We start from the raw sequence: 18,367 nt of genomic DNA on the forward strand, positions 1-18,367 counted from the left end.
GAGAAGGCCTACACTACAGTTACCCCGTGGCACAGGACACAGAGCACGTGAATTTACGACAGCTCCTCTGAAAGCGCACCACAAAACCCTCCTCTCCTGCGCCTGCAGTTCCACCAGCAGCAGCTATTTGCCGAGCCCACCTTTGCAGCTCCTCCGCCGCCCCCTTCCCTTCTGCAAGGAAGCAGGAGGAAGAGGCAGCGGAGGGAGAAACCCGCCCGCGCCAGCCTTTCCTTTCTTTCCCTGCACCATTTTAGGCCAGCTCCTCGGTGCGCCCCCGGTGCAATCTGCCCTGCTGCTCCTTGCAATGCTCATTCTGCCGCTCCTTACACAACCCGTTCCTGGCCTCCCCGCCCCCTCCCGGCCCGGCCACTTGCGAGCATTTGACAGAAGGACGAGTCACGTGGCGGCCGGAAAGCGTCTCTTTGCGACCTCAATGACAGGCAAAATGTGCGACAGCCGCTTGCAAGGCAGGGAGGAAGCTGCTCTGGAGTCTCCTCTCCTTCTTTAAAGGCAGGGCTGGCTGCTGCCTTGCACCCTTCAGGTCCGGAGTCCTTCTTCCCCGAGCTCCCAAGTAGCCGGGACAGTGGATTTTGGGAGAGGGGAGATATTTGGGGAGAGGCTCCGAGGGGTTTGGCTGAGTTTGGAGTTTTAGATGAGCTCTTAGCCTCCCTTTCTCTCTCGTCCCCCCACCCCCCGCCCCAGCCCCAACTCCCTGGAGCCCGGTTCTCGCCAGCAGCAACCTGCAGGTGCACAGTTCAGATAGGAGGAGGGGACACTACCGGCTGCAATGGCGTCCAACATGGATAGAGAAATGATACTGGCTGATTTTCAGGTAAATTTCAAATTCCACCACATCCACCACTGCCATATTCTGATCATAATCTTTCTCGCTCTTATTATTATTATTATTTTTAAAATGGTTCCTTTTCTCCCCGTTTCTCTGCTTTCTGTGCTTTTGTGGGGAGATTTTCGCTCTGGAAACGTGAGTCCTGCTCTCAAACAGCAGTGGGATAACAAGGAACAACAACAGCAACAACACTCTGGAAGCTGTTTATCCATTGTATCCAGTTTTCGGTATTCAAGGGGAATAAATAAGACGAAAAAAAGCTCCTCCACTTATAAACAAGGCATTTATCTCTGTGCTTCACAAAGAAAAAACCACCTCAGATAATATGCATATGTCTTTGTTTTGTCTTTGTTTTTTATTTAGGTTTGTATCCTGATCTCCCTGATTCATTCTGACCATCCCTGTGAGCTTTTAATAATAAATTGCAAGGGGCAGGGTCTAAGATGCTTTCATTATAAGGGGCTTGCCAACATTCCAGGGGCCCATACCTGTTTCACTCATGGATATGAGAGGAAATGTTAAAGAAGGGGGTAGGGGTGGAAAAGACATCTGGAATGAGAAAATTCACTGATTCCCATTCCACTAAAATTGATTTTCAAAACATCCAGTTTCAAAGAGATATGTAGTACTTCTGTAAAAGCTTCACTTCATCCATGGTGTGTATTTTTTGTGATATTTTGATATTCTTCCATTATAATTTCAGTTAATAAGGCAGTTTCCGTACCAACTTCCTGTCTGAGGAAATTTCCTAACGTGAACTTGTTCTGAGTCCAAATAGGATACAGTCCAAATCTGAAATATGTACTTTGTTGTACATATTTTTAAAGTATAATTAGGAAAAAGCAGTGCTCTCTTGTACCATGCTTGTTCATAGGTATTGGGATCTTATGTATGTATAGTGTGTATGTATCTGCATAACATTTAAATATATACACAGTACTCATAGTTCTAGGGACTTATCTTTATTTCTAGGTTAAGGCTAAAACCCAGTATCTTACTAAAAGTGTACCTTTAATAATTTTCTAAAAAATATTTTCACTTCTGCCTTTCTGCATATGAATGCATGCTTTTAAAAACAATAACCAAGGTATATTTAATTTTCTTTTTTCATAGAAAGTTGAATGGGTACATGTTTAGTAGTAATACTACATATCACTTAACAATGTCAAAAATATAAATTGTAAAATGAACCTAGAATTTTATGATTGACATCCTAGTTCCAAACAAACTCACTAGCATGATTATCATCAGTGAGACTTTTAAAGAACATGAGTGAAATAAGTTACACATAAGTATCTATGCAAGGCTTCTGTTCTGGGCACCCTTACTTGTTGTACATAAGTCCCATGGAACTCACTTCAAAGTGAACCTGCAGTGAATTTGGCTAATTAGGAACAGAAGTCAACTTACGATGGCCAGATACATATGTATACTTCAACATTTTAATGAAAACTCAATGGAAATTGCTTTTTTTGTTGGATCTTAAGAAACCATTATTACATTAATAGAAAACTTACTTGTTTATAACACTAATAATATTTGAGGTCAGTTTTAATATTTACAACACATTAAAATGTACTGTTGAGAGGATCAGAAAGTTGTTAATTATGTTTGGAAATCTTCAGAAACTCAATGAGCTTGTTGATATTACCTGTTCTACCTGAGCAAGGAAGTTCTGATCTTGTTGTACCAACTTGGTTCTGAGCTTTTGATTGAAGTCCACATTTACTGTATTTTAAACTTTTATTATATTTTATTAAACATGCATTTTCATGTCTGCTTGTAGAGATGTTCTACAATTGCAGAGAATGTCTGCAAGGAATTAAATACTCTGAATAAATGTGTTGACAGCTGTAAAGATAGACACCTTATAAATAGATAGAAAAATCTACCTATATTTAATCTTAGTCTTTGAGCTGGTAAAAATGTGGCATTGTTTGGCAAGCTGCAATCCTCCTCCACATATACAGTACATTGTATTTTTGGATCAGGGTTTAACTAATGTGTCCCAAGCTAGTGTAGGAAGTTTAAAGCTTCTTTCCCCTGCTGCAGCTCTAATTTTGTCAGGTATTTAAATGTGATTTAAGAACAACAATGATGAGCTCAGAATTGCCTTAATTATAGTTCTGTAGGTTTATAACTTTCTGAGGTCCATAATTTAATAACAATTTATCATATAGGGTTGTTTCATAATGATTTAGTCATTTTAGGCTTTATTAATCCTTTAAATCACTGTTTTGTGTAATATTGTTGCAGATATAGTTTACTAGTTCTCAGGACTTATTTGGTAATCATTCTCATTTTTACCGATTGCAAAGGTAAGGATTAATGACTTCCCCAAGGTCACCTGCACTTCAGTCATAATAACCCTTACATAGGTGTAAACTCCATTGACTTCCAAGTATGTGTAACTAGGACTGAAGCCTTCTTCAATCACCCTATGCATTAAGTACCTAGGAATAATTCCCATTTAATTCAGTAGGATTTGCATCAGAGTTCTGCAAGTGACCTAAAGTGGGATGTGAATCTAGGTCTTCCAGGTCCTGGTACACTACTTTGCGAGTTGACCACATCAGGGTTTGATCTTATTCTTTGGGTATTATTTTAATATGTATTTTTAGATGCATTACTATGTTTGTACATATTTAAATTGGGATTTAAGTGTTTTGGTTCTACAGCTTCTAGGATTAACACATGACTTTTTTGTCATGCATTATTAAAAAAAAACAACCCTCAGGATTCCCATATCTCTTGTTGACTGAACAAAGAATGTGCTGAGTTAATGATGTGGCTTCTACAGCACTCATTTGTAAATAGGGGGACAATCGAAATGCCTTCTTGCTGTTTCTGTTTCATGTCCTTTGTTTAAACAGCTATTTCCACAGTGCAAACCTATACATGTCTACTCATAAGTAACCCCCATTGAGTTCAATGGGAGTTACTCCAAGGTGTGTAATAGGCGCTGCCTGATAATAGCAGATTGTCTTGTTAGTATTTTTTGTACTACAGTAGGTCTATTAGTAGGATAATTGTTTAAATATATATACTATACTATCTCAGCTATGCATAGACCTCTAATAATTCAAGAGTGGAAGTGTCTTTCCCCACCAGCATACAGCTAATATGATTTTTTAAAATTGCCAAATACTTGCTTTTTCTGAATTATCAGTGAAACGATGCTAATTGCAATATACAGACATGAATTCTAAACTTGTTCTCTAAAACTTGATTTTCTTCTGTTTCTGGATAACAACTATGAACTATTTCTAACCTGAAATAATAGAACGTTGCTATAATGCTAATGGTTTGTACTTTCAGCATTTTCTTTTTGCTTATTTGCAGCATGGCAAATGTTACTTTAGGGTGCAGAAACTTAAATCTCTGACTCTAGTACTTAAAGTTGTACTTTGAATAAAACTTAAACAATTTGTTCATGCACTTTATTTTCACCTACTTGGGAGTAAGTCACATTGAACTCATTGGGACTTACTTCTGAGCAGGCATGCCTAGGATTGCACTGTCAAGATTCTAAATCTGAGAAGACATTTCTGAATATACTACTTCATTCCCCCACCCCATTCTGTTGCATTGACTTTAATGAATGAGATTTACACACATATTTCTCTTCCACTGACATCAGTTGGATGTAAAAGTGGTTTACTTTGGTTGGTTCATGTTCTTTATCTTTAAAGATTGCTATGGGATTTAGCTTTTGTCAGAGATGTGATTCCCAAAGGGTTTCTACTTAATAATTCACCTCTGTAACTAGCAGATCAGGGAGCCTGGAAAAAGTAGGATCTTGGCCAGCTTTCTTATGGCTAGCAAGCATAGATTCCTAGTTTGCTCGTGTTTTGGTTCTGTCCAGTGCTTTTTTTCTAAAAACATGTTTAGGGGTACTCTCATTTTGACTCAAGGAAATCACATTTTTATAGGTCAAATCGGGAAAAATAAATACAGTAAGTGGACAAAAGTACAAAGATTCACAAAATGTTTAGGGGTATGTGTCCCCCTCCGTCCCCCCAGAAAAAAGCACTGGTTCTGCCCGATTGTGTGGTTTGCATTGGGCTGGTCACCCAAGTCATGTCCCTAAGCGCATGACCCATTTAATCTAAACAGCAGGTTGGAATGACCACCAATGTAATAGCTTCACTGCAGTTGCTATCCAGTTGGGAGATGTGTTAGTGCAAGATCATCCTGTGCCCTGTGTTTCTGCTTAAAATGTACAAGATACTTTGTAATTCCCCTTTCGTCTACCTGCCATGTTGGAAATTAAACACACAGGTGGATTTCCTCCCACTTACTGCCATGTTCTTTCAATTTCATTGCTTTTCTTGATGTGGGGAATGATCCATTAAGAGATAGTCCTGCAAAAGGGTACAGTAAATCAGTAACAAGTCATTTTCACAGTGAGTGCCAAACATTATTTGTAATTCAATGACACTTTGACATGGGTGTCTGCTTTATATAGGGAATATCAAAACAAAGACTTGGATAAAATTAAGGTAGATTAATAATCCAGTATTGCTTTATTTAGCATAGCTTTGTAAATGGTGCATTTCATTATAATCTCTTTTTCTGGCATTTTCTGAGTATGTGCTTCACCTCTAGTTTTGTATATTTGGAGGGAACAGGTCTGGCTTGGTCTAAGAGATGCTTGCTAGGAAAGCCAACATTGTCACCATCCTTGGCATGGCAATGGCAGTCTGAATATATGGTTTCTGACACTAAACTGGAGCAAGGATGGATGGCATTATGGTAAGAGGCTGAGAAACTCCTATTTACCAGTTTGGTGTAGGAAGTCAGGAGGTTCAAGTGAGATTAAACAAATGGCTGGTTCTGCTTCTCCCTGGTTACTGCAAGTACTTTTCTGGTTCACTGTTTGTCCCAGTTTTTGTAGGGGAGCTCTTGGGGTGAACTTAGATGAACTGCAGCTGTGTGGAACCTCACATAAAAAAAAGCAACCACACTTTTTAATTTAAAAAAATGCACTTTTATCAGTCGCAGTACAACATTGACTCTCAGCAGTTTAATTTCTGTATGAGCTAAATTCTCTAATATGTCTCTAATAAGATTTCTCTAATACTGAATCTTGCCAAAATATTGTTACTGTAAAACAGGAGTTAGCCTGCCCTAATGTTGTGTTCTCTTATGGGTTACCTCTGAAGGGCTCTGTTCAAGTGGTGTGTGGGGCCAGAGGCAGAAGTGGGCAAAACAGGAGATGTGACTTTTACCTTTGTAAAAGATATATTCCAGCCATGCAAAAGTCAGAGGCTTCTGTACACACCATCCAGGCAAGAAAGAGGCATTATAGTTCAAGGTCACATTCTGGCCTTGTAAAAGCATTCAAAGATGTGTGTGGAGAAGGGCCCAGAGACAGGCTATCGCTTGGGGAGAGGCACGTGTTCAATGGAGATTTTCAAGAGCAGGACAGAATATATAGGCCCAGAGGTTTCCCACCCTTGATGTAAAGGAACATTGGTCTACTTCAAACATAAGTCAAGCCTGCTGGATCATCCCAGTAGCCCATGCTGTTCTCATAGCGGCCAACCATAGTGGCCAACCCGAGCTCCTTAAGCAGGATCTGAGCACAAGAGCAGTCTCCACTCCTGTTGTCTCCATCAATTGGTATTCAGAAGCATTACTGAATACCATTGTGGAGCATTGTGGAAGCAGAGCATAACCCCCATGGCTAGTAGTCATCAATAGCTTTCTCCTCCTTAAATTTGTCCAGTTGTCTTTTAAAGCCATCTAAGTTGGTGGCCTTCATTGCCTCCTGTGTTACAGAGTTCCATAGCTTAACTGTGTGCTGCTTTAAGAAGTAAAGCAGGTACATGGATGTCTTTCCTATGTCCACAAGTGTGTTCTGTGATATGTTGGTGGCTTTGTTGTCATCCTGTGTAAAAAACCATTAGATGATTCTTGTCTTAGATCATTGTTTTCTGTGGTGTTGGTAAGCACCAGATCTCTTTTTTGCTTTTTAAAAATTGTGTTATATGTACCACTATAAGCTTTAAGTTGAAATTATTTTGGGGGGGAGGGACTCCCCCCCCTTGAACAGGATCCATTTTCATTCTGCTGGATCTGACTGTTTACCCAAAGATGTGTACATATTCCCTGTCTACCTGGAAGTGGAGTGGCACAGTGGAGGGGATGGGCCACTTCCCTAAAATCTGAAATGTGCTCACAGGCCTCCAAAGGCTAGTGGCCCCTTAGATCAATTGACTATGCATTGCCTTCTTCGCTAACTGTAGCCCTCTTCTTTAGATGGTCAGAATGAACATGTGATGGGCCTCTTATGCATGAATAGGCTAGCTCCATTTAGATGCTGATGTGTGCATTAGCTCTGCTCTCTGGGCAACACACGATCACCATTAGTCTGCTCTCTGGGCAACACACAATCACCATGAGAGCAGAGGGTTACATGCATGCATTTCTGTGTGTAGAACCAGCTTCACATTGGTCCCAGTCACATGTCATATGGGGCATGGCCAATGCATGTGTACCAAGGAAGGAGTTAGAAGATGTCATGTTGGGAATTAATTCTGTAGCTTAGGCACACCTGCCTCTTTCTTGTCCCCATTCGTTGCAGTTTCATATGGGCAAAGGTTTAGTGAAGGTTGACTCAGCTGAGTTTAGATATTGAGCAATCTCCTAGAGGCAAAGGCTGTTCTTTAAATTTGTTTGTTTCAGGCTCTTCAGGGTTTCAGAGGCCACCACCACCGCATTAAAAATGGTGGCAATGGTGTGTTGTGTATGTTTCATGGACAGTTCCAATTAGGGTGGCTATTTGCATGTCGCCCCCAAAAAGAAAAAGAATAAGGAATAAATGTATTGCCCCCTCAAAGAGGACATGGATTAGCACGAAATGCATACCTGCACAGAAGTACATTTTTTTTAAAAAAAATATTTTTTATTAAGGATTTTCTTGTTTTACAGTACATTTCATCATGGTGCAGAAGACTGCAATCAGATGGCCTCTGTTTCTTCTGCTTTCTAGGTGTCTATTAACTCTTGATGAGCAGCTTTAAGGCTCCTGCTCTGCTTCCTGATGGTTCTTTATCTTTAAACCAGATTAGGACCAGCCAGCCCTTTAAATAGAGGACACCTTCAAACAGAGGACAGTCCTTTGTAAAGTAAGACACATGGCTACCATAGAGCCAACAATATTATATGCATGTATGAATAAACTCAAAAATCAGTTGTTTTTAAATAATACTAATGAGGGAGAAGAGGGACGCGGGTGGCGCTGTGGGTAAAAGCCTCAGCGCCTAGGGCTTGCCGATCGAAAGGTCGGCGGTTCGAATCCCCGTGGTGGGGTGCGCTCCCGCTGCTCAGTCCCAGCGCCTGCCAACCTAGCAGTTCGAAAGCACCCCCAGGTGCAAGTAGATAAATAGGGACCGCTTACCAGCGGGAAGGTACACGGCGTTCCGTGTGCTGCGCTGGCTCGCCAGATGCAGCTTGTCACGCTGGCCACATGACCCGGAAGTGTCTCCGGACAGCGCTGGCCCCCGGGCTCTTGAGTGAGATGGGCGCACAACCCCAGAGTCTGTCAAGACTGGCCCGTACGGGCAGGGGTACCTTTACCTTTAATGAGGGAGAGAACAAAACTTTTGTTTCTGGCTGAGCCCTAAAGCTTCCTTGCTAAATTGCAGCAAATGTGATGGTATGCCTGTTCCCATACCACATGTGATGTCGTGTAGTAGATGCTTGTCTACAGAGGTTCATGCCACAATCAGTGTTGTTAAGGAGAAAAGAATTGTTTGTTTCTGGCAACAGATTACCGCAGCTACTCTCCTAAAACCAGTGCAAAGATAGGTATTTAGGGCAAAGAGTTCACCAAAGCAGAAGTTTAGCTGGAAGCTTCCTTCTCCGCTTTTATTATCATTATTTCTTGACTGTGTTGACACAGTTAGCTGTGACTTTAGGAATGTAGGGGTTCCCTTTCCTTTGTATGGGATTTAATGACTCTGCAGGAGCAGTTGATGAATTGTTATTGTTGTTGTGAAAAGAATGCTGCCCACTGCAACAGCACCTTGCATTCCTCTCAACTTATTATGTGTCATATCTTCACATCTAGTAAGAGGCACTTTGGTTGTCTTCTCATGATACATCACAACCTTTGAAATTTTCCTTCCAAACTGATAGCCGAATGACAGTGCTAACTTGGTGGCATTTCTGTCACCCAAATAGGACTGGAGAGTATTCCTGTAAACCAGACTATGCTTGCTTCAGTTCTGCCTATATTTCATGTGACAAATTTTAGGCGACGTTATTGTGCTACACGGCATGAGTATAGGTTGCTGAGAAAGTGGCCGAATCTACTTTAAAAAATATTAATATGTTAAGTAAGGGCAGTGTGCTTGAAAAGAACCCATTTCTCCAGCCCCTTCCATTTATGGGGAGTATTGCTCCCTTCAATCATTCATTAAGAATTAATCACTAATCAGATACTATATTCTATAGGAAGACCAGGTTGAATGAAAAGCTGACTCCAGTCCTCTTTCTCTACATTGCCCAGGTTAAGTGGGATGTCAAAACACCAAGAATCACTTAATGCAGTATTTCAAACTTCTTTTGAAAATGTTCTTTTTATTCATTTTTATTTTAAAAGAAAAATCTTGCATTGATCCATAACATACAAAATCAGCATTCCTTTCATATATTTACCTAAATAATATTCCATATTAATTCCTTACTACTGTACTCTGGAAGCTGTACCCTCTTCCATGCTTTCAACAGAAACAACACGCCACATTAGGAATACAGTGTTATAAAGAAAAGTGTTTTCAGTCTAAAACAGGAAGGGCAAGATTTGATTATCTCACCTGAGGTGCTTAGGTCCCCTGCATATTGGAGGAAGAGTAATATTATAGTGCAGTCCATACCCCAGATATGCACAAAGGAGTGAGTTTGGGCTGAGCTGAATGACTGCCTCATCCCAGCTCAGCCAGAGATATGCCAACGTTAGGTCACTCAGTGTGGTTCAGCCAGTGGGTCTTAAACTGGTGGAACTCCTCAAAAAGGGGCGTGGCGTGGCAGGACAGAGTAAGGGGAGACATCTTTTAGCTCAGTCTTGTGACCTGGCAACATAGCTGTCAACGTTTCCCTTTTTAAAAGGGAAATTCCCTTATTCCGAATAGGATTCCTCGCAAGAAAAGGGGAAAGCTGACAGCTATGCCTGGCAACCTATTGGAACTCAGGGTGGTATAAGTCAAACTCTATTTTAAAGGCTTGTTTCCCCTCTGTTAGACTTGGGTTAGCTCAGCTGGAAGTAGCAGTGCTGCTGCTGAACCGAATTTGAAATAGGGGTATTTTATGCCAGCTTAATTTAAATTGGTGTTCGTTCCAATAGCTTCTTGCACTTAGGATTGTTCTGTTAGCCTCACTCCATCACAGAGATGTATTTATTGTCCACTGAGAAGGTTTAATGGCATGGAAACTTCAGCTACTGCCTTCAGTCCCCAAATACCACAGGTAGGTTAGTCTGCTCTTGCTCCTGACACTCTGAAGGGCTGCTCTACACTGTCTTTATGTGTTCCTTTTTTTGACATCTAGAGCTGATACTTGAACTGTCCTATTGAATTCTGCACTGGTAAAGACCTATTATGATTGTGGCAGCATCTCAAAGAGCAAATTTGTGATGAAATAGTAGTGCGAACACAGCCTCAAATAGAAGCTTTCAGAGGTATAGATGTAGGATTCTTTTTAATGAAGCAACTGGTTTGAATACATTTAAGAGTGCCCCCTGAATAACAGACACTAATTCAAAGCAATTCTGCTTCTTTATAAAATATTTTCCCTTGCTCTTACAAAGAGGATGTGCATATGGAGAGCATCAGTTCAGCATGGTGCTTGGTTTTTATTTAATCAGCTTCTGCTTCTTATTTTCTAATGGAAAAGTTGCAGTTGGGAGTTATGAGAATTCCATTGCAAACGGCAATATAAATACCAAGTATAAGCGGCACTCTTAAATACGGTTTTATGAAGATTTGTTGTTAATGAAGAGCGACTGAAGGGTAATGAACATCTGTTTCTTTGCCAACACACTTCTGAATGCTATTCAGTAGAAGAAATGCAAGTTGTTGCTGGAAAGAGCTTTTTAAAAAAATATAATGCATTTACAAATACTGGAGGAGCAGGTGGTTGGGAAGTGCAGTGATCGCCTTTTGCTTGTAACTATATTCAGGCTTTAATCCTGTGCACACATACATGAGAGAAAGTCCCATTGAATGGAGTGGAACTTAACTTCTTAGTAAGCATTCATATAATTCAGGCTTTCTCAACCTTGGCCCTCCAGATGTTTTTGGCCTACAACTCCCATGATCCCTAGCTAGCAGGACTAGTGGTCAGGATGCTGGGAATTTTTAGTCTCAAAACATCTGGAGGGCTGAGGTTGAGGAAGCCTGATATAATTGCTCTGTCAGTGTAATTTGAAATTTTCTTCCCATGTTTTTCTTTCAGATAAGGAGAGTGACCCAGTTAATTATGCTTTATGGGCTTCATAAATGCACGTAACAAGTCAGAGGAAACATGGGGAAATGTTGGAGAAAACTTAATCCTATGTCCTCTGTGTGTGGTGTGGTGTAGTGGTTAAGAGCGGTGGACTCGTAATCTGGTGAACCGGGTTCGCTTCCCCGCTCCTCCACATGCAGCTGCTGGGTGACCTTGGGCTAGTTGCACTTCTTTGAAGTCTCTCAGCCCCACTCATCTCACAGAGTGTTTGTTGTGGGGGAGGAAGGGAAAGGAGATTGTTAGCCGCTTTGAGACTCCTTCGGGTAGTGATAAAGCGGGATATCAAATCCAAACTCTTCTTCTCTTCTTCTTCTCTTCTCCCATCCAGGAGGCCCGGTTCTTTCAGTATAGTGCTCCTAAGAGTGATGGAAAGAACTGATATTTTCTGTTTGTTTCTTGATAATGATTTTTTATTTTTATTGTATCCACTTGTAATTTTGTTGGCCTCTTTGAATGCCTAATGTAGAAAGATGGGGTATACATCTAAGAAATGAATACTGAAGATTCTTTTAGTTGCAGATGCCAAGATTTGCCTTTTGTGGAGGGAGGGGGATTCTTTACCCTCCACCGTCACTTATTGTGTAGTACTATTTGCAGAAAATAACATCTAGGAGCTTCCTGATCTTAGACAAGCCTGCCATAGGAAAGATGCATCCTGGTTGCTAGGGGAAAAGAAAGGACAAGCTAAAGACATCCCAAAGATGAGAAAATGAGACGTAAACAGGAAAATTGCACTAAAGGGGGTGGAGACAGCAAGTGTTTAGGGTTCCAGGGATTCCTGTTGCCTGGTGTCCAAACAGCTTGCTTATCAGTCAAAGCTCTGACTTCATTCATTGCCTGAAAACAGTGATAAGTTGGAGCAGCCAGGCTGGCTCATTTCATAGAAATTTCAAGGCTTTCATGGGTGTCATGGTGGTTGCTGAGTTGGTGAACCCTGTCTTATTTTAATGTTTAAAGAGTTAATACATGAGAGATTTCTTCAGCTGAACCGTTTTATTTATTTTTTCATTTTAGGCATGTACTGGTATAGAAAATATTGATGAAGCTATCACCTTACTTGAACAAAATAACTGGGATTTAGTGGTAAGTACTATTTTTTACTGGTCGTATAGGAAGAAAGAGAGCCAGAACAAAACTTGTTGCCAATCAGCTATTAATTTCATGATCACCATGCATCTGTCCAGCAGTGCAGTAGTTTGTGCTGCTTACCTGACCTCCTTCTGACTGAGTTGCTGCTGTAAACTGGGTCAGAGAGGGGAGGGGTGAGGTGTGCATGGTGCAAACACCCTAGTGGAATCAATGTGATTCTGTGGCTGGCATGTTTGGTCCACGTCAGCTTCGCCATTACCTTGCCCCTCCCCCTCTGTGGACATCAGTTTTGCTTACTAATTTTGATGCTGTGCTCCTCATAGTAAACCACGAGTAGTGTTTATTTAGTTTTAATCAGGTATTGAATGACACCATGCTTTCATACTAGTCTCAGTACTGACACTTGGCAGCTCAACCAAGTCTGGTATGGAATCTGCTTGGTTATCCTTACAATATGCAGATCCCCCAGGTCCTTAAGCAAAGTTTCTAGAATGGCTGAGGTTATGATTGAACAGGTTTATGTTAAAAGCAGGTTCTTCAGGCAAATAGTGAAGGATGATTTGTTTGGCAAATGCAGGAGTAAAAAGCTAGCATTTTGAGAGGGTCAGTAAGCACCTGTTTGCATTTGAAGTTCTAGCAAATCTTTTGCAAAATTCCTTACCAGAACGTCTCAGAGCTACCTTACCTTTCCAAATAAAGGGAAGGCATTTTCATGGGTTAGTGTAAGGTTAAAAAAAATGAGAAACAGGGAATGGGTATAACACATCACACGTTACAGTGGCATCATAAAGGTGAAAAGGCCCAGCTGGTCTGTATTAGGATCTGTATTCTTTAAACTTTCGTTGAGAAACTGGAAATACAGCAAAACATACACATGTACAGTAGAAATATATGAAATTAAAGGGAGAAGAATTGACTCCAGACAGCTGATTTAGGTTTCTGTTGAAAACAATACAAGAAATACTTAACTCCTACCCATTTCAATGGGAAGTAAGTTCAGCTAGCTCTGTGCTGGATCCAAGCTAAGGGCAGTATCCAACAAAGTAGATCTGGGTTTCAAGGGTTTCAGTTTATATAATAGAACTTCCCTCCCTCTCCTCTTGTTGTGCCCCATGTAAATTGCTGCATCAGGTATTTAATTTTTCCTTTCAAGAGCACTGATTTTGTGACCTACTTTTGTTGTATTTCCCCCACAATAGAATTAGGATGTAGCAACTTGTTCAGTGTTCCTCAGACAGTGCGATGGGACCACCAGAGGGGCTCAACACTGCAGCCTGCCCAACGCCGCCTCACTTGAACATCCTGCTCCCAACTGCTATACCATGAGCAGTGTATAGGTACACGTGGGAGCAGGAGTTAGTTAGAGACCAGTCCTGGAGCATTCAAAGTTGGAAAGGAGCCAGGAGAGAGGAAATGGACAGCAGAGATCACAACAGCTATCTGAGTGTGAGGAAGGAAAAGGGGGATGGGGACGGTCAGTCTGAAGGTGAGGAGGAGAAGATGCACCCAGGGGTGCTGCTATGCCTTTTGGCCTTTCTCATTCATACTCCCACACCCCAGGCTTCTTCCTGACTCAAGAGTTCTCTCCTGGCTGACTGAAGGTGATAGTTTCTTCCTCCCCCTTAGAAGAAAAACCTGGCATTGAGGAACTGCCAGAATCTGGATTGTCAGTGTGTGCAACTGCATGCCCATGTAGGGTGGATGAGTAGGAGAAAGTGGCACTGAATAAAGATGGCAGTAGATTAAGGGGTTGAGGAAGAAGAGAAGCGAACATCTTCCTTTTTTGAAAGGAAAATGCTAGAGGACACATGGAAGAAAAGCAGAAAAAGATAATTTAAAGAAACCAAAACAGCTGGAAATTGAGAGGAAGAAGGGATGTTGTTACAGGAAGAAGAGGTTGAGTGGGCAGATTGGAGTATGGATGAAATAACTTGTACCCTCTTCACTCCTTCCAAACTATCTGTCCATGTATGAAAGGAGAAGGGAAGATGAAGTGAGAGGAAATGGTTAAAAATTATTGGAGAGGCGTATGTGGGGGCGGGAATAGAAAATAAATAGCCATTTCCAGTTAGATCCTCTGAATCAGCAAGTTCTACCTAAAATGGGTAGGTTGAGTCATGATAATTTCAGAGTTAATTCCAGAACCTGCAGAAAGCACTACTATGGAACTCAAGAGTCCCAAGGAAATTACTATGGGAAAGTTATTAATTTCCAAAGAGGGTTTAAGTATCAGTAAAAAAAAAAAAAGCACTAGTTGTCAGCTGTTCATGCCAAACTCCACCTCCATCTGCCACCATTTTGTGGCTGTCTTTGCCCCTGCACTGCCATTTTGTGACTAGTGGGCTTAAGTTATTCTCAATCTTCTCAAATGTGCCCTGGAGTTTGAGAACCCCTGATGTAGCTCTTCATTTCGCCCTAGTATTTCAGATGTGTGCTTCTTGGCTTTGTTATTCTCAGTTTGAGAAATACTTAACACTGAATTTGCATGCTTCATACTGCAAACTGGTTAACTTTATTTGTAGGAAGGACTATTTTTCTGCCTCAGGGAGAGTTGTACAACTTAAAGTTGTTGGTTTTTTACTTGTGCAGTTAATCCTGTAATAAAGTATTGTCTGGATCAGTTTGACTCTGTGCTTTAGGAATTAAGAGCATTTTCTAGTGAAAAGATCTTGCCATGTTGGTAAGTAAAAGTTTCCTTTTTGCTATCAGGTTATTCAAGTCAATGGAGGTTAATGAAAGCTGTGGTATTGCTAAAACTTGATCAAAATAGTGAGGCAACTCATAAAATATACTCAACTTTATATCCTTTTCACTTGCTTTCCATTTTTGTGGTCTTTGGCAAGTCACTGTTCTGTGTTTTCAAACTCATTTTTACAACCATGAGGGACAGATACTTAAGAAAAAGTAGAGAGTTTCAGGATTTTATCAAAAAGCACCAGGATACACAAAATGTCCCCTAAGGGGCCTTGGTAGCCTGCTGGCTGCATGTTGGCCACTTTTCATATGATCTGCTGTATTTGTTTTCACTGTATTTATCTCTGATAGAAAAGTAAATGCTATTTCATATTAATGTGAATTTAGCCTCCATCTACCCATTTGCAAAGAACATCGTTTCATTGTAGAAGCTCCGCAAATGGTTATGATTATCCTGGTTTTAAGCATACATTCTCTAAAACGTACATTTCAACATTTGCTGAAATGTCTGCTTTACTGCTATATTTAACTTCTTTATCCTTTTTGCTGGCAGTGGTTCAAAGCAACCATGTCTTTGCAGTAAAGTCAGTGGTTTAGCACACCTGTTAATGTGATGGCTTGCAGCTCCTCCTGTATGTTGTTTCTAAGGATCAGAAGACAGAAACGGCTCTGTGCCTTGTTTTTATAATACTTCAGTTTCATAACTTTAATAATTTTATGGACAACCTAATAATAATATTCACTCCTTTTGAAAATGGAAAAATGGAGAGGTCTCCTCTTAGAAACTAGCACATTAGAGAGGTTAGATAAATCCTGCGTATAAAGAAGCCACTGTTTAAAATGTTCTTTTTTCATTTTTGAAAAAAAGAAAAAATGAACAAATTCATAGGGCTGAAAATCCACATAGCAAAAGGGAAGCTTTTAATTAATTTCCTCCCATTCCTAGAGACAGTTTGACCAGGTGTCTCTAAAGCACTCCATGGCATTCTCAGATCAAATTTTAACTTTTATCTCTCACCTGGATAATCTCTCCACTCAGATGCGTATGGCTATTTGATATCTTAAGAGAATTTGAAGAAGGTTGGGTTGACCTACCAGTCCAGTGAGTCATGGAAGTGACTTCTGAAGTCTGGTATTTACAAGGGACTAGACATAACAGGCACCCTAAAGATGCTCATCTTCATCCAGCAAGAGAAATCTACACATGGAAGCAGGCTTCTACTTCTGCAGCCAATATGGTTGCAGATGTGCATTTGTAGCATATCTTGCAGTTTTCATCCAGGTCCTGCTTAATCTGTTTCAGGTCATGCTAAACAGATTTATAAATATTATTATGTTTATATACCAATTTTCATACAAGGATTTCAGAACGAAGTACATGGTTATCCCTCTCCCCATTTTATCCTTGCAACAGCGTTATGAGATAAGTTAGGTGACTGGCCGATGGTGGGTTTTATGGTCTAGCGAGGATTTGAACCTTGTTCTCCCAGTTCCAACACTGTAACCACTACAACACACTGTGTCCGCTTTAAACACATATGATAAATTTGTTGTAATACTAATATGCCATCCCCCCAAAAAAAATCTCATTAAAAATGAAGTTTTTGAGCCATTTTAAATGAAATTCGCCAAAACCAACCAACATGGGTTGCCATATGTCCGGATTTTCCCGGACATTTCAGAGATTTCTGCCCAGATCCTGTTTACCACCACCGAATCCCAGCTGTGTCCAGGAAATTCTGGATGCATGGCAACCTTAGCTAGAAGTCATGTTAATGTAGACCTTGAAGAAGAACACACAGGAAATTCACATACCCAAATTCTGTATCATGGGAGTTCTGCTGTATCAAGACATAAAAACGGGCATCTTTTTAAAATACACAGTTCATATTGTGAAGAGGACAGTCTAGAGTCGATGAAAACACAAAAGAAATTTGGGCAAACTGAAAGCAGTTAGTCATATTGAAAGAGACAAGACTCATATTTCTCTCTAACCACAAGAATATTAATGTTCTGTGACATGGCCTGTGTGCATTGTATGATACCATGCAGATGCAGAATTTGGTATGGTTAGCGATAAATCAACAACTTGAAAAGATTTGTTTTATTAAAAATGAAAAAAGCAAGTCACTAGTCCTTACAGCCATTAATATCGGTTTTCCAGAATATGGGTTGCTGGTCAAAGTTCAGAAGCCAGCAAGGAATGTTTAGGCAGGATTTTTAGAGTGAACTTTCGCATAATATTTTGCCCTCTCCATTGCTATCAAATGGGAGTAAATTATGCAAGTTCACAAATATATCCACTTTTAGAAACTTACAGAATTTAAGAAGCAGGGCTCTTATAGTCTTAATTTGTATAGTCACAGGCTTGAATCCAATGGACTTGCTCCATTTTGTAAGGTGCTTTCACTTGTACATGGTCGGTCTCTGAATTTAGCTGTTGCAGTCTTGCTGAATGCCTTTCCAGAGGCTTCCCTTGGCCTTTTTAGGGTGCAGAAGAGAATATGGCAAGCCCCAGAATTCTTAAGGACTCAAGCAGCAGAATTTACAAAAAAAAACCACGTTTAATAATAATAACAACTGGTTGTAAACAACTGGTTCTTCTCCAGAGCGATCTCGGCCCTGAATGGGAAGCCTGGACTTTGAAAGTCATCTAATCTTCCTTGCTGTACTATACTGTATTGTTTTAATTACTGTTTTTATGGAGCAGTCAAGTAATTTCGTTGTCCCTGAGAGGGGGCAATGACAATAGAGATATTATTATTATTATTATTATTATTATTATTATTATTATTATTAAAATGTTGCTATATATTCTTGGAATGTGGCTCTGTGTGTTTAAGGACTAAATAAACAGGCACACACGTGAGGTGAAGTTGTCTTTGCTTCTCCACTCTAGTCATCCAGCCACCAGGTAACACAGTTTCCCAAGGAAGGTTGGAGAACAATTCAAACAGGCTCCAGATTTTAATTGTTTTTACTTGATTCAGACTTTGTTGATTGAAATGTGCTTATGAACTTTTCTGGAGTGTTTGTTTTGCTGTTACAAGGAAAGAAGAGGGGCAAACAATTCCCAACATTTGGGGCAAGTCCAGGGCTTTTTTTCAGCCTGAACTCAGTTCCGGCATTTCTCAGGTGGGCAGCATTACTATTACAGTGGTACCTTGGGTTACATATGCTTCAGGTTACATACGCTTCAGGTTACAGACTCCGCTAACCCAGAAA

General features: G+C 40.5%; 1 protein-coding gene across 1 annotated transcript in view; it reads left to right on the forward strand.

Annotated features, from left to right (window-relative positions):
• Nucleotides 1-337: 337 nt before the first annotated feature.
• Nucleotides 338-18,367, forward strand: part of FAF1 (Fas associated factor 1) — a 166,214-nt gene continuing 148,184 nt past the window's right edge. The window contains exons 1-2 of the mRNA XM_053392478.1: nucleotides 338-832; nucleotides 12,374-12,442. Of these exons, the coding sequence (XP_053248453.1) occupies nucleotides 788-832; nucleotides 12,374-12,442 (114 nt within the window). The 5' untranslated portion in view covers nucleotides 338-787. The remainder of the gene's footprint in view (nucleotides 833-12,373; nucleotides 12,443-18,367) is intronic.

The sequence above is a fragment of the Podarcis raffonei genome, chromosome 6, assembly GCF_027172205.1.
Source record: "Podarcis raffonei isolate rPodRaf1 chromosome 6, rPodRaf1.pri, whole genome shotgun sequence".
In the NCBI taxonomy this organism is placed as follows: domain Eukaryota; kingdom Metazoa; phylum Chordata; class Lepidosauria; order Squamata; family Lacertidae; genus Podarcis; species Podarcis raffonei.